The sequence below is a fragment of the Sinocyclocheilus anshuiensis genome, unplaced genomic scaffold, assembly GCF_001515605.1.
Source record: "Sinocyclocheilus anshuiensis isolate Anshui unplaced genomic scaffold, SAMN03320099.WGS_v1.1 scaffold513, whole genome shotgun sequence".
NCBI lineage: Eukaryota > Metazoa > Chordata > Actinopteri > Cypriniformes > Cyprinidae > Sinocyclocheilus > Sinocyclocheilus anshuiensis.
This window is the reverse complement of record NW_015537972.1, coordinates 48,650-65,376: the sequence shown is the minus strand read 5'-3', so window position 1 is coordinate 65,376 and position 16,727 is coordinate 48,650. Positions and strand designations below refer to the sequence as shown.

Sequence of the window (16,727 nt, the reverse complement as noted above, 5' to 3'; positions counted from 1 at the left end):
GTTGTAATAATATCTTGTCAGAGGAACAACATAAAGATACACATTTTTAACAAATACCCATTTTTATTAGTATATGACATCATGGACAGGTAGAACTGCATGTCATGTCATCCACCCATGAGTAGACTATCTGCTCTTACGACCATATTAGTGCTGATTCGGTTGGAGGAATGGGTTTGCAAGTAGCATCAGTCAAACTAAACTGTGTTTACTCCGCTCCTGCCTTGCTTTGTCATCATCACCAGCTCTGTCGCCTATAATTCTTTTATGAAATGTGGCATTGACGAGGACAGGCCGGAAATGGAAGGGACCAAAGTACCGGCCCTGCGGGACACCGTATGCATGGCCTCTCATTTTCTAAGCCGCGTGGACTTCGGCTCCAGTAAAGATAACACACTAGAGGAGTGGAATTCTTTTTTTTTTATATAATGCTGATGGCTGGACAAATATCTCTCCTCATAATTTTAGTGCTGAAGCACGTCGTTAGGAATAATACATGCACCAGCACATTGTCACATGTTAATACTCTCTCAACAATAACAATGTCTTTAGTACCCAAACAATACACATCTCTGATTTACTGATGTTCTGCGACATTTTCAATCTCTGCTTCTTTTGAAGGGAATATAAAAGACCGATTGATCTGCAAGAGTGTAAGTGGATCTGTACAGCTTGTCGGCCTGATTATGTGTGTGACTGTCTGTTTAGACAGACTTTTTCACAGTAGTTTGACAAGAAACAAATTGTAGTTTTAATTTCTGTTGGTATTAATTATAGTCTTTGAAATTGCTTTTGTCTGCTGCATTTTACTGTCCTAAGACCCATTCAGAGGGGGCTGTATGGTTGTTCTCTAGTTTGATTGTGTTGGCTGTGGAGTTGTTCTTTACTGGAGGCTGATGGGACTTAAACAGTCAGCCAACAATGGGCATTTTTCAGATCATCTTATCTTATGTATGATGTCTTAGAATGATGCTCCGATCACTTATGATTTAACCCTCACTGAGTTAACTGGAACCCACCGCTACAAGCAAGTGTGACCTTCACGCCCTTTCGGCCACTACATGCTCTTTTTGGTTTAGCTGGCGTCCATCTCTTAGATGATCTTTCTTACACCCACCAGCCAGACCCCCTGCATCCTCTTTCACTCCTCTACTCATTATGTAGGCAAGTGGGCCATGTATGAGGGCAAGTCCAGGCATATCCTCATCTATTAGTGACTGTGTTCTGATACCAAGGGTAGGATGAAGTCCTCAAGCCTGCAAGCTACATGCTAGCCCAGCTTTGGCTTGATGGACTGTATTATGTCTTATACAAACATGGTCATGGGTGTGATTGTATCTCACTTCTGATTGGTGGATGCTGGAACATCTGCTTTTGCCGTCTGTTGGATGATACCTTAGCAGTGGTCCCATTTTTTATTAATTTTTTTCGCAGACGTGCTGTGGGTGTCTGCAAGATTGTAATTCATCCCATTTTATATTTTTGCTTTCAGAAGGCCCCCTCATCTACTATGAACCCTCAATGCCCACTTTTTTAATTCATACAGATCCAGACTTTATAGTGGACAAAGGAGGATTGCAAGGTTTTAGGCTGGCATTTGAGACGGGACGTTGTCTTACTTGAACATGCAAGTAGCCAGTAGTGTAATGCAATTTGCATATGAACATTTTCATTTGGTCTATCAGAAAAGTGTTTCATTTCTATTTTGAATTATAGTTGTCAAATGTATGAATCTGAGCAGTTGTTTGACAAGAAGTGTTTAGAATTGCAGATGGACATGAACAGTTATTAACAGTCTGCTTGAAGTGCTTTTATTTTTATTAGTTGATTTTGTATCAACTATACTAGCCATCTGTTCGCATGTTTGTGATGATTTGTTTGTTGCTGCATTAGTTCATCAGGGGAAAAACACAGGCTGATTTGGCTCTCATCTTTAGCTGTTGTAAATTTCATTTTGTTTTATAGCACTGATAGCATGCCGAACATGGAAAGACAAAGCAATACATGGAATTACACAGCTGGGACAGATCAAGCAGATGTGGCTCTTGCGCTGGCGGCAACGTATGAGTTTCAGAGAGCTAGGTCATGAAGAGCTAAAGAATAATGAGCACTTCCTTAATTAGACTAATGACTTTCACAATTGGTCATGAACCAGCAAGCATTGCGCCACTTGTCATGTTGGTGACCCAACAAAATAGATGCACTGATTTTTTTTTTCTTTCTTTTGGTCCCAAAAGGTGGAGTCACCACCTGGTTGTGCGTGTATGTGTGTGACACGTGGGTCATAGCTGATCTGTAGCCAGGCAGCTGTCATGGTTATTTGTTAATGATTTATTTTTCCTTGAGAACTCTCAAGTGCTTCTCTGCTAAAATGAATTTTCAAGCCACAAAATGAATTCTCACATCTTTTCTCCTCATTGTAATGTTTTGGAATTTAATATGTAAAGCATTACCATGGGTGGCACTTACAGCAACCTGTTCTTGAGCATAATTACATAATTACCTGCCCTCTATCAGCATGAATGATATAATTACTCCCTCATAGCTTACTAACTGATAACCACATCTGAGGGCCTCAAGAGAAAAAAAAAGTAAATTTTTAGTCTTATTGGATGAATGCAATGAAAATATATCCAGGTTACATTTCATATATGATTTTGATAAGTTCTTGAGCAGTGTAGGTGTAATATTTAACACATAAAATGGAGATGATGTTTCCGTGTTATGTTAGGGGGAGCTGGTCAGTGGTTAAACAAACATAACACTGCCACACCCACAGCATTGCATTGCTCTCCACTTTGTTTTAACTATAGTGGGGGAGTAGAATGACAAATTCATTCTTGACATTTCAGGCTTTTTTTCTAGCTAAGCCAACATACCTCACTTTTGGAGTTTGCTATATTGCAAGTGTCCAATGATTGCTGGCTAATCGTACTGTAGCAAAACCTGTTTTTGAGAGAGTTATACGAGCATGATTCCACTGGTCTTATCACTGATCCAGCATCGACTGGCATGCCAAGGTTCAAACATTGATACCATTTTCTGCTCAGATATTAAGTGTCAGAAATTCAAATAAAATGTTAAAACTCTTACATGTTTTGTGATTTCAAGAATGCTGGCTGTTACATAGAAGCTATTTCACAGAGCAGATTCGCCACAGCGGAATCATTACATTTGGCCCAGACCATGACAGTGACATCTGCAACTGCAATCATGTGTCGCTTGTGATTGCTAGATGTAGTGCCTTGAGAGCTGTTGTCAGCACATTTACCTAGTCTTGCCTCCAAGGTGCTGCTGTTGATCAGGCAGACAGAAGTCTGTGGCTTCTGTAGTGCCTGTCCTTGGCATAGTCGAGTGCCTATATATAAAAAGACAACAAAAATAAAATCTAAATGTATAAATAGTGATTGTAATTTCTTTCCAAAACAAATAGCAGAATAGATATCAAAAAGATAAGTATACTCTTTACCCTTTTCGCTGTATTCTGTAATTATAGCGACGTCCTTTTCTGCATTTGGCAGGCTATTGGGTCTCAGGATTTCAAGAACAGTGTAAGAGCTCCTCTGAGCTCTTGTCATATATTGTCTAGACTAGAGGGTTCTGTTCTTTTTGTAGATTTCCACAGGCCTTGACTTAATTTGTTTTTGTATCCACATGCTTTCACCACTCACTTTATACATCATACATTTCCTGTTATGAATTCGTTTCTGAATTTGATTCACAGTATCACTCTGTTTGAAATGTTAATGGAGTTGTTAATTTTTGTTATAGCAAAAGCCTTTTGAAAATGATTTTTGAGACTCTGGAAAGCAGCCAATGTGCAGTGCTTCCTATTAAGGGCCATTTTGGGTTTCCCTGGTTGCCCAATTAAAACTGTATCTCGGAAGCACTTATCACAGCTTTCATCTGTGTGTATATGTTTGTGTTTGTTTGGGGATTAGAATGTGATGCCTTGTAGGGTTGAATCAATTTTAAAATTTTGGCTTTGGTATGATGCCAGCCTCTAATACCTTGGTATTGATACATTTAGGTTACGCATAAACAACCCTGGGCAACTGATGAAATAAAACAGGGACTGGTGGTGCCAAAATAATCATTATAATAATTCCTTGTGACTTTGCACTTACATAGCCCTTACTGTACTGCAGTAAATTTTAACAGCCAATATAAAGTCATTCATCTTGATCTGAAAGCTTATAGCTTTATAGTCACATTTGGTCAAATTTGAACAAAATTATTTGTCCTCTAATTAGTCTTAGATATTTAATAAATAAAAACGTGATGGATACATTATTATAAGTTCATATTTGTATCTATTTTGTAGTAACTTTCTAATTGTAATGTCTCTTTTATTTCTTGCAGGGTCAGATCCAGGTTGGGCGAACCTGAAAACTACAGTATTTCTGTGTCAGATTGCCCCTGAAGAGAGGAGATGGGCTGGAATAATACCACCTGCAGCACACCCACCTAAGTCCACAGGGACTCCTCTCCCCACCCTCAAACCCATTCCGTTCTTCCACTTCTAAACCTCTGCCAAAATTGTGAATGGCCAAATGACTGTGGATTTAAAATTTGATCATTAAAGGGATCGGATATACTGGCCCTGCATGGAAAAAAAACCCTAAAGTAACGTTCAGGATCTTTAGAAATAACTAATTTGTCAAGCCTGAAAGCATTTTGATGGAACATCAGCCCAGCAGCTTTCAAACTAGAGCTTCTGGGAATGGCAAAATGAGTGCTGTCATACGATGATGATGGCAAAAAAACAAGATGCCCGGGCACCAACCTACAATCTTGTTGTGGTAGGTTTGTCCGGGACTGAAAAGGAAAAGGGGCAATGTGGGGTAGGCAAGTCCTGCCTTTGTAATCGCTTTGTTCGCCCCAGTGCTGATGATTTTTATTTGGACCACACATCTGTTTTAAGCACAAGTGACTTTGGTGGTAGAGTGGTAAACAATGACCACTTCCTGTTTTGGGGCGAGGCGGTACGAATGTTGGAGGAGGGCGCTGAGTGCCGAATGCATGTGGTGGAACAGACCGAGTTCATTGATGACCAAACGTTTCAGCCACATCGAAGTACTGCCTTACAGCCCTATATCAAGCGGGCAGCTTCCACCAAACTAGCCTCTGCTGAGAAGCTTATGTATTTCTGCACAGATCAGCTAGGACTAGAGCAAGACTTTGAGCAGAAGCAAATGCCTGAAGGCAAGCTTTTAGTGGATGGATTCTTACTCTGTGTAGATGTTAGCAGGGGAATGAACCGAAATTTTGATGACCAGATGAAGTTTGTCACCAATCTCTATAACCAGCTAGCTAAGACCAAGAAGCCAGTTGTACTTGCGCTAACCAAGTGTGATGAAGGAGTTGAGCGGTACATCAAAGACTCTCACACCTTTGCCTTGGCCAAGAAGAATTTGCAGGTTGTTGAAACCTCAGCACGCTCTAACGTTAATGTTGACCTTGCCTTTCTTACCTTGGTGCAGTTGATAGATAAGAGTAGAGGGAAGCCCAAGATCATTCCATACTTTGAAGCGCTCAAGCAGCAGAGTCAGCAGATAGCATCCTCTAAGGACCGCTATGAGTGGCTGGTAAGCCGCATTGTGAAGAACCATAATGAAACATGGCCCAACATCAACCGCAGAATGCAGACATCCCCTGAATACAAAGAGTATGTCTTCCTCGAGGGTACTTCCAAGGCCAAGAAACTATTCCAGCAGCATGTGCATAGGCTCAAGCAAGAGCATATAGAAAAGCGGCGTAAAATCTATCTCAGCACACTCCCACAGGCTCTCAATTCCTTGGTTCCAGGTCTGGATGAGATTGATCACCTGAGCTGGTCAGGAGTACAGAAAGTTCTCGAGACTAAGCGGGAATTCTCCCACTGGTTTGTTGTGCTGGATGACACACCTTGGGAAACTACACCACACATTGACAACATGGAGGATGAACGCATTCCACAGGACCTTTTGGAAACCCCTGCAGCAGAGCAAATCTATGAGGCTCACTTAGAACACCTGCGCAATGAGCGAAAGCGGGCAGAAATGCGATGGGAGTTCAAAGAGAAACTTGCGTCTTCGCCGTTTGTTACACCTGGCAAACCCTGGGAGGAAGCTCGTAGCTTCATCATGAATGAGGAGTTCTATCAGTGGCTGGAGGAGCCTGAGTACCTTGATATCTATAACAAACACCAGAAGATTATTATTGACCAAGCCAAGGAGGACTTCCAAGAACTTTTACTGGAGTACTCCGAGTTGTTCTATGAGCTTGAAGTTGATGCTAAGCCCAGTAAAGAAAAAATGGGTGCCATCCAAGAGGTTCTTGGAGAGGAGCAGAGGTTCAAGGTCCTGCAAAAGCTTCAAGCTGAGAGAGATGCCCTAGTGCTCAAGCATATCCATTTTGTCTACCACCCTACTAAGGAAACCTGTCCAAGCAGTCCTCATTGTGTGGATGGCAAAATTGAGCAACTCTTAGCCCTTCGTTTTCCCACTCGATATTCCTTTGATGGGAGCTCAAAATCACAATTTGGTGAGGGAAAGGTAGACAGAATTAATCTTGTGATCCTTGGCAAAGATGGACTTGCAAGAGAGTTAGCTAATGAGATCAGAGCACTGTGCACCAATGATGAACGGTACGTGCTAGATGGAAGGACTTATGAACTGGCTCTTCGACCTATAGAGGGAAATGTGCGCCTTCCAGTGAACTCATTCCATACCCCCACTTTTGCCCCACATGGTTGCCTCTGCCTCTACAACTCAAAGGAATCCTTATCCTATGTTGTTGATAGTATTGAGAAATTACGAGAGTCAACCATAGGTCGAAGGGATACCAATATAGTTCAGTTTCCCTTGTCTCTTCTGTTGGTCACCAAAAGAGGTGTTGGTTCAATTTCTGACATTGGAGGTGAAACGGCACAAAGCCTGATCCAACAAGGTCAACAAGTGGCTGGCAAATTTCAGTGCAGTTATTTAGAGCCTGCTTCTCCAGGTGTGGGCTATGGTCGCAATATAAATGAAAAACATTTAAACCAGATACTCAAAGGTCTGTTAGATACACGAAGACCCTCAGTTAGTCTTGGCAGTAGCTCCCCACCTTTGCTACCTTCATTTGCAGGTTTCAGAGACTCTCAGCAGAGCACAGAGGGTGACTTGCGAATCGTAATGTGTCTGATGTGTGGAGATACTTATGATGTTGACCAGCTTCTTTCACCATTCTTGCTGCCCCAGCACTGTCGGCCCTCTTCCAGTCTGTCCAGTGGAACATCAGTTTTGTTGGATTTATCTATTGGTGGCCAAAGGCAAAGCATTGATCTTGCTGTTCTATCTTACCACTCATCTTTTTCCTTACGTAAAAGCAGATTAGTGCATGGTTACATAGCAGTGTACTCAGCCAAACGGAAGGCTTCCATGGAAACCCTTTGTGCCTTCCTTTGTGAGGTCCAAGATATTATTCCAGTGCAGATGCTTGCTGTTGCAGAGACTCAATCAGAACTTGCAGACTCTGAGGCAGTCCGGGAGCAGCTTGGCCAAGGGGAGGAACTGGCCCATGAAATTGACGCCCGTTTCAGCTCTGTAATCTGTGGACCTGGTGGGGTGGTGGGAGGCTTGCATCGGATAGACCACTTCCAGCCATTCTTTAAGGAGGTAGTGGAGAAGAAAACCATTGTAGAGGCAACATATATGTATGACAACGTTTCAGACAGTGTCACCAATGAAAATGTTTCTTCACCTCGATGTGGCTCCCCAAGCATCACATTGCTGGACTCAGAGGATGACATCGAGCCCTCCCCACCTTATCCCACCCTAAGGGAAGATGGCACTTTGGCCCATGGTGGAGGTTTCAAGCTCCCAGATATGGAGGGTGATGCCTTCTCACTCTTCTCTGACATCACAATTTTTGAAAACAAGCTTAACAACAAAGTCCCACCTCAGGTGCGACCAAAGCCAAATGTCACCTTTGACATTCCCAAACCCTCAAACATCAGTTCATACATGGACCTGAGCCTACATGGACCTAACAGGCGCTCATTACCGTCAGTCACCTGGCCACCAGCAACTGAAGGTGGTTATGATCCATCTGACTATGCTGAGCCCATGGATGCAGTAGCAAAGCCCCGTCCCACAGAGGAGGAAAATATTTATTCTGTACCACATGACAGCACACAAGGCAAGATCATCACTATTCGCAATGCAAACAAGAGCCATTCTAATGGTGCAGGAAATGGATCAGACAGTGAGGCCGATAGCAGTTCATTGGAACGTAGACGGAAACTATCTGCTCTTGGAGTTAAACCTCGGCTGTATCGTGATCGCTCCAAACGTCTTGGAAAGTTCAGCAGCTTCCGCACAAGCTTCATTGGCAGTGATGATGAACTTGGAGGTCTCCCCAAGACTAAAGAGGATGAGCTTGCTGCACAGAAAGGGGACAGTTCCTTGAATGAAGAAGGCGAGGACCCAAAGAGGAGGAATATCTTGAGAAGTCTGCGAAGAAATACCAAGGTAAATTTTGTGGTGTTCTTTTGTTACATATATTCATTGTACTTCAGATCACATTTACACAGGCTAACTTTCTTGAAGATGGTCATAATTTATTTAATTTTTATTGATATATGATTCTGAAGTTTGCCATTAATGCTGTTTTTGTATTAGACTACACGTGTATTTGTTTTAAATTCAGCTGTATTCACATCTGTGTATTGTCAGTGTTGTCGGATGTTGTCAGTGTTTGACAGACTCTTTTGGGTCTGTCAAAAGACAAATGTAGAGGAATGGTGGCATGCCCTTGTTTTTTTCTTCTTGCACTTAGCTTCATCCAGGATTAGGGGAAGTCTTTGACCCATTCTCTAAATGCAAATTACAGTCTTGGAGCAGTAGCCTGATAGGCTGTGTTTTACTTATTTTTCAGAAAGTCGATCCACTGAGAAAAGACCCAGCTGTTTTTTTATTATGTGTCGTGGATGCGCAGACTTTAATCCTTTAGTTTATCTGGATGCCTGTGTGCCAAACTTCGGTCAGGGTTCATTTTTGGTTATGCTGTGGTGTTATGTCCATTTTTAAAAGTGTTCATGTCAGACAAAACAGATTATTATATACAGTGGGTACGGAAAGTATTCAGACCCCCTTCAATTTTTCACTCTTTGTTATATTGCAGCCATTTGCTAAAATCATTTAAGTTAATTTTTTTTCCTCATTAATGTACACACAGCACCCCATATTGACAGAAAAACACAGAATTGGCCAAGAAGGTCTTATATAGACAGGTCCTGTAAGGTCTTATATAGACAGGTGTGTGGCTTTCCTAATCAAGTCCAATCAGTATAATCAAACACAGCTGGACTCAAATGAAGGTGTAGAACCATCTCAAGGATGATCAGAAGAAATGGACAGCACCTGAGTTAAATATATGAGTGTCACAGCAAAGGGTCTGAATACTTAGGACCATGTGATATTTCAGTTTTTCTTTTTTAATAAATCTGCAAAAATGTCAACGATTCTGTGTTTTTCTGTCAATATGGGGTGCTGTGTGTACATTAATGAGGAAAAAAAATTAACTTAAATGATTTTAGCAAATGGCTGCAATATAACAAAGAGTGAAAAATTTAAGGGGGTCTGAATACTTTCCGTACCCACTGTAAGTCTGACTCTTTTGCAAGGCATTTGAGTGCTGTTCACTTGCAGTTGTCTGCTTTTTGCTTAATAGTTGTAAAATCTAAATAATTTTTTGCTGGGAATACTATTATAGCCATTACTCCCATAATACACTGTGTTCAGACGAGCAGAAATTACAGTCACTGCTGTTATCATAGAGCATGTGACAGCCTGAGGGCATATGAAAGGATTGAGCCACCAGTCCTTCTCATTGCACAGCAGTGTCTTTATTACTTTAGTGGGGTTAGAATGAGGCCATTGGGTTAAATCACCTTGCTTGCATCAATTGCCTTATGGGACTGATCCATAAAGCAACCCCCTCAAAAAAGCACACCAGCCCAGTAGCCCCAAGGGTCTATACTGTTTTAAGCTCTGTCCAACAATGACTGTCCCCTTCTGATGTTAAAGGAGTTCGAATAAGTCTTTCCTGTTTCTGCGTACTATCCCATCTGCGCTGAGTGCGCTCTCTCTTTCTCAGTATGTTGGATGGCAAGGCCGGAAATGTTCACTCAACCTTTTTAAAATCTCCTCACCCAACAAGTGGAATGTTTTAAATTCCACCGTCACCTAGTTCCTTTCTACTGCCTCCTTTAACTTTGCACCAGCAACTGGCAAGTGAATGGTTGCATGGTGGAGATACCAGGGGACTGGTTTCAATGTGAAGTTTTCCACCGCTTGCAAATACTTTGTGCATAGATTGTGAGGTTAGTGAGGCATAACATAACCAAACATCGGATTAATTCACACTGTAACACTAGAGTATCCTGTCATGTCTGAAGTTGCAAATGGGTGGAGTAGCAGTTATAAACATGATGAAGCTGGTTTTCTTTGTGCGCCTTGGTCTGGGTTCTGTGTGACCTGCATTGCAGGGTTGAGCGCATTACTTTTGCATAACATTGCCATCCCAGTAATACTCCCTGTGAACTGTAATTGCAGCACAGATTCTTTAACGAGAGCTTGGAGAGGGGAGGGAGGTAATTATGTAAATGTCTATTGAGAGGAGCCAGTGGGGATTTAGGTAAAATCTGAAAATAAGAAATGAGTAGAGCAGTGGGAAATGTAAGGAGAAGCAAAAAGAGAGAGAGCGATAGAAAAAGGGAGGCAAATGTGGCATGGTTCCTGAATGTGTGAAAAGCGGAGCTTTCACCTGCGGATGTACCAGGAAGCCAGCTTGCCTTCTAGCTATAGAGCAGAAAGACTCTGGCCTAATAAGCGTCATAGCTTTTTCTCTTGTCTGGCAGTACTGCAGACACACTAGCCAATGAGCCGTGATGCCCCGCTGCAGAGCATTATGGGAAGGCAGGAGGTGGGGAGGGAGGTCTGAGCAGTGTATCCTCCTGCAGAACTCTAAATGCAAAAGTCAAACCCAATGTACCTTAGCATAAACTGTCAAATTGCTGGAATAATGTGAATGATTTGACCACTTTTTGGGTGGTCTGATGCACAGTATTTGGACTCCGATATGACACTTAAAAATATGAATTTCGTTGCATAAGATGCAAAATATAAAACGAAGTTTCTACAAATGATATTAAACCTTGTCTTAGAATTTATTTCTTTTTTAATCAACTGATATGAAGGGGATTTCAGTGGATTTATGCATTCAGTTCACTAAAGAAGCACTGCATTTAATTATGTTCCAGTAACATTTGACATGTTAAGATGTTAAAATACATTTAATTTTAATATTATAATTATTGTTTGTCAAAACCTGTTGATGTATTTTATATTAAACCTGTTGATATATTGTATGTGCTTAATTGTGGCTCAAACTTAGCTGTTGTTATTGTACCAGCAAATAATGTCTTCGTCTTCTGTCTAGCAGAAAACGCGGCCAAAGGCTCGTCAGTCATCGTTGTCCAAACCTCTGGAAAGTAACTACTTCGGTGTTCCTTTGGCCAACGTTGTCACGCCAGAGCGGCCCATTCCACTCTTCATTGAAAAGTGTATCCGTTACATTGAGGCTACAGGTAAGCAAGCAGCACACCTTCACTTTGGAGTGAAGTATTGAAGTTAGCCAGATGCTGAAATCAAACAGTATGTGACAAGAAGTCTGTAGTGTGAAGATGTCTTGTTATAAAATGTTTTCCAAAGCTGGTGAACTGTTTTCAAACTCAAAACACTGTTGAGTACATACATTTTGTGTACAGTATATGGTGGATGGATACAATTAAATATTATAATATTGGCTACCTGCTTGTAGTAATGGTAACAACTTGTTCTTCTTAGTGTGCCCGCCTCACATGCCATTTGACGCTGGTTTGAATCCCACTCAATCCCATATACACTGGTGCCATGACCATTTACTCCTTCACTCCTCTGCCCTTAAAGGATTAGTTGACCCAAAAATGAAAATGTGTTGAAAATTTACCTTTGGGCCATTAAAATTGTAGATGAGCTTGTTTCTTCATCAGAACAGATTTGGAGAAATTAAGCATTACATCACTTGCTCACCAGTGGATCCTCTGCAGTGAATGGGTGCCGTCAGAATGAGAGTCCAAACAACTGATAAAAACATCACAATAATCCACAAGTAATCCATGCCACTCCAGTCCATCATTTAATGTCTTGTGAAGTGAAAAGCTGAGGGTTTGTGATAAATTAATCATTAAAATGTTTTTAACCATTCAAAATAAGAGTCCTCTGTCTGTAGTATTGCGTTCCCAAGTTAAATCTGAATCAGGAGCGAAATATGCACAGAACAAGCACAGTTTACAAGCGAAAACAGTCCAAGACAGTTCTTAGCAAATGTGTTGGAGGATTTTGATGTGAAAGGACAACAGGGGATGGACTTTTTCACTGGAGGAAGTCTCTGTTTGGATTCTCATTCTGACGGCACCCATTCACTGCAGAGGATCCACTGGTGAACAAGTGATGTAATGCTAAATTGTTCTGATGAAGAAACAAACTCATCTATATCTTGGATAGTCTGAGGGTGAGTAAATTGTAAGCAAATTTTAATTTTTGGGTAAACTCTTCCTTTAAAATGCATGCCAGCAACTGACACTTGAGGCTGAAGTTCAAATCCTACTCAGATCTGTGTCGAACATAAGTTGGTTTGCTAATTGTATCTGAAGTTCTGAAGTTACAAATCCCTCTAAAACCAGCAAACCCAACCAACATGGCCAAGTTGGGAGATCAGCTAACTACCTTAGGACTACCTCATTTAAGATGTTTTTGTCAACAGTGTATAAACTGTACCTAACCTATATGATCATTTGAACATTTTAAATGATCCCACAGAGCTCGGCATGCAAATAAGAGCCTCTCATATTCAGCAGTATGATAATGCAATGCATGAATGCAGCTATGTGCACTTGTTAAGTGTGTATCTACGCAGCTGTGATTTGATTTGGCTCGGTAGCATTAGCGCCATTAGCTTCCAAGGATTAAGCTCATCAACTGAGAGCAAGTGCATTTGCTCCGGCTGGGGTTTTCTGTAATGCTGAGTGTTGGAGAACGCATCAGTATTCCCTGTGGGATGCATCTGTCCATCTGTAGCTCAGATGAAGTCAACCCTGCGCAACCTACTGTATAATGAGCCCGTTAGTCAAATGTTGGCATGTTCACGGATGCAGATCTCAAAATTACGTTGCTTTGTGCGCTTCTGGATTATCACTCAAGTGATTTGACTGGATCCTCACTACTGGATTGCGATTACACACATAAGAATAAAAGAAAACATGAAATTGGTACAATACCTATATATCAACTGTATGTTTTTTTTGTATTACAAACATAGTTGAATAGTATTCATTTCAAATCCCTAAAATAGCACTCAACCCCACCCTTTAGATTAAATGTGTGAACCACTAGGTGGCAGAGCGAAGTCAATGGCTGTGTCATTAATAGTTTTCTTAATTCAGCTCCTGATCTTTGTCCCTCGTTTCCATTTCTTCTTCCCCCCCCACCCTTCTCCCGCCCTTTTTATGTTTCGTTGTGTATGTGTGTAAGCTGCCAAACCCCTTGCGGTAATTTTCTGCCTGATAACTCCCTCATTGAGATCGATATCACATAGCAGAAATGGTGAACAATCTTTCGGGCTCAGCTCTTTTTTTGTGCTCTGTGGGTGGAACTGGATTCTACAACAGCCTACAGCATGATTTGCTGATAGCACCATCAGCGTGAACACTAGAGGATACACATTCACTCGCTCACTTACTCACTCACAGTGCCTTACCCATCAAAACAATACAACCTTATCAGAATTACACTGAATTGCTTTTACAAAGGCTTTTGTAGAAAAATGTCAGTTTGACATATCAAGCATGTTCTGCTAACAGCTGCAGCTAAGATGTGCTTAGTCATAGCGGCTTAGTATTGTACATATGGCAACACTGTGTATCTCAGGGCCTCATAAAAGCTACATTTACCTCTAGCTGTATAAATTAGGGACTGGTCACTGTGGTCATATGAAAACTGCTAGTCGGTTTATAAGGTCAGCTATTTAGTTAGAATATTTTTTTTTCTTATTTTTATAGCTCTTTTATAGCAACATGCCTAATTATGCAAGGTTTACTTAAGACCGACTAGTTGTTCAAACCAATGTTGACTTACAAATTTTCAAAGTACTCTACCGTTCAAAAGTTCGGGGTCAGTATGCTATTTTTTTAACGTTTATGCTGATCAAGGCTTCATTAATTTGTGCATAAATACTGTAAAAACAGTAATATTGTAAAATATTATTGCAATTCAAAATAACTGTTTTCTATCGTAATATATTTTAAAGCGTAATTTATTCCTGTGATGCAAAGTTGAATTTTCAGCATCATTACTCCAATCTTCAGTGTCACATGATCCTTCAGAAATCGTTATAATATGCTGATTTGCTGCTCAAGAATAATTTATTCTTATTATAAATGTTTAAAAACAGTTGTGCAGTTTAATATTTTTGTGTAAACCGCAATAAATATTTTTCAAGGTTATTTGATGAATAGAAAGTTCAAGAGAACTGCATTTGTTTGATAAAGAGCCTTTTTTTTAGCATTGCAAATCTTTTTAATATCACTTCCTTTCAATTTAATGTATCCTTGCTAAGTAAAAGTATACATTTCTATTGACCCAAAACCTTTGGATGGTAGAGCATGTAGCACATATCTAGTCTAAATTACTTAATTCATTAAATAATTTAATCCAAAAACCATCAAAACATTCAGTCGTTCTTTATTCACACACGTATCCTTATGTACTATACTTGAATGAATCTTTTGTGAATGCTTCGGGCCCAATTCATTGTTAAAAGTGACCATCACATTAATCAAAATGACTTCTTTTAAACAGAAGTTTTGTTGCTGGGTGACAAATTCAGTTTATGAACAAACTAGTCAAGTTAAGCTTGTATATTTCTGGAGAAGGGGTTCATGTCATTTTCTCCTATTTCTTTTTGTGTTTGATGGGGCAGAAATGAAAACACAGATTTATATACAGTAGTTTCTATAGGGATCCATTTCCGCCCCTTCCGTTATGCCCTCTGTACCAAAAATACTTGCGTTCCCCTATTGTTCCTCTCATTTCCTGTTCATTCTTCTAGGTAAACCTGTCTCTCGTTTAACTTCTCTTTCCTCTTTATGTCTTCTCTCACTGTCTATCTGTCAGTTCTTTTCTCACTGTAGCAACGGGATGGTATGATAAATGAGCATTGGTTGTTTTAGGGCCATTGGGGTCACACACTCCACATTATTCACTGCTTTTCATAGCAGCAGGACCTGTTCCAGAATCAGTCCAGTGCTGCACAGTATGGGAACAGGAGATACAGTATATAGTCTCAGCCCATAGGCCACCAACTGTAACCCATCAATCAGACCCTATTTTTAATATGAATCAGATAATAGCTCTAGTAGAAACAGCCCTAGTTATTGAGACAGGGAAGGAGGGAACGTGACAGCCGTTGGAGGAGGAGAAATGCTGAATTGGCTGATACTGGCCCCGGAGGATATGCTGAAGATGATGGCAGGAAGTGGCAGGGGTTTGTTTGGACAAGTTGCAGGGTTATCTGTGCATTAGGAGGGCTTTAAGCAAAAAGGTCATGGTGAGTTTCAGTTAGAGAAGCCCATGTGGCTCAAAGTGCTCTGTTTTTTTTAAATGTCTTAACATGACGTTCTCTTGACGCTGCTAATGGACTGGACGTTCATTTTGAAGGCCAATAGATTGAGAGTGATGGACATGAACTGACATGAGAGAAATTATATAATGAACTGGAAATATGGTGACTTCCTTGTATTGTCCTTGACTGTCCTTCAGAGGATGTTTCTCTTTCTCCCTCATGTATTCCTGTGGCTTCTGTTCTGTTTGAACGTTTTTTTTAGGAGTCTTTAGTTTGTGATTAAATTTGGTTTAAGCTATGAATGGATAGTCTTGAGTCCTTTTGTATGATTTGTTAGCTGGAAAGCTCATCTGAATTAAGTTCATTAAGGTTCATTTGAAGAACTTGCTTATAAAATGGGCATCAAAACTATTTTGAAGTACATAGTAGTGTATTCTTGTCTGGTTATTTTACTTATTAATTTACATATCTATAGTTAGTAGGTGTGGAAAGGTTCGCAGAAAAAAAATCGAACCGTACGGTTCTCCACACGCGGTTCGGCACGCGCTAGGACCACGGTTGAACTTAAATCTGACAACGCATCTGTAATATGGTTTGCTATAAATTAGAGGTCGACCGATAGTGGATTTTGCCGATACCGATAGCTAGGTTGGACCACACTGGCCGATACCGATTAATTAACCGATAGTTTTAAAATTGATAAGTTCGGTGTTTAAAAAACGGAGCAAACGGAAAGAGAAAGCGCGACCTATATTATAGCTCTATAAATGAAGCACACAAGACTTTATTCGAGTCACAGAAAGACAAACGTTTTGCTGAAAATGCACAATACACAATTCATTATGTACATTAACAACGATTCGGGACCAATATAATGTAATTTAAAGGAAAACTATGTGAATGGCGGTCTGTGGTGCGGCAGGATTTTCTGTAGGCTGCATTTAAATCCGCGTCTGAAGTTTCCCGCTCTGTTCAGCATGCAGTATCACGTGTCTAAACAAATAGCACGTGCTGTCAGTGATTTCAACCACTAGAGGCCA

General features: G+C 40.7%; 1 protein-coding gene across 5 annotated transcripts in view; it reads left to right on the top strand.

Moving 5' to 3' along the window:
- LOC107670284 (rho GTPase-activating protein 35-like) overlaps nucleotides 1-16,727 on the top strand; it is a 94,159-nt gene that overhangs the window by 58,454 nt on the left and 18,978 nt on the right. For 3 of the 5 annotated variants that reach the window (XR_001632080.1, XM_016462845.1, XM_016462853.1), the window contains exons 2-3: nucleotides 4,363-8,495; nucleotides 11,467-11,614. Coding sequence is in view for 4 of the 5 variants with exons in the window: in XM_016462845.1 (XP_016318331.1) it covers nucleotides 4,749-8,495; nucleotides 11,467-11,614 (3,895 nt within the window). In the remaining variant the exon portion in view is untranslated. The remainder of the gene's footprint in view (nucleotides 1-4,362; nucleotides 8,496-11,466; nucleotides 11,615-16,727) is intronic. The other 2 variants (XM_016462864.1, XM_016462868.1) reach the window with 1 other exon arrangement.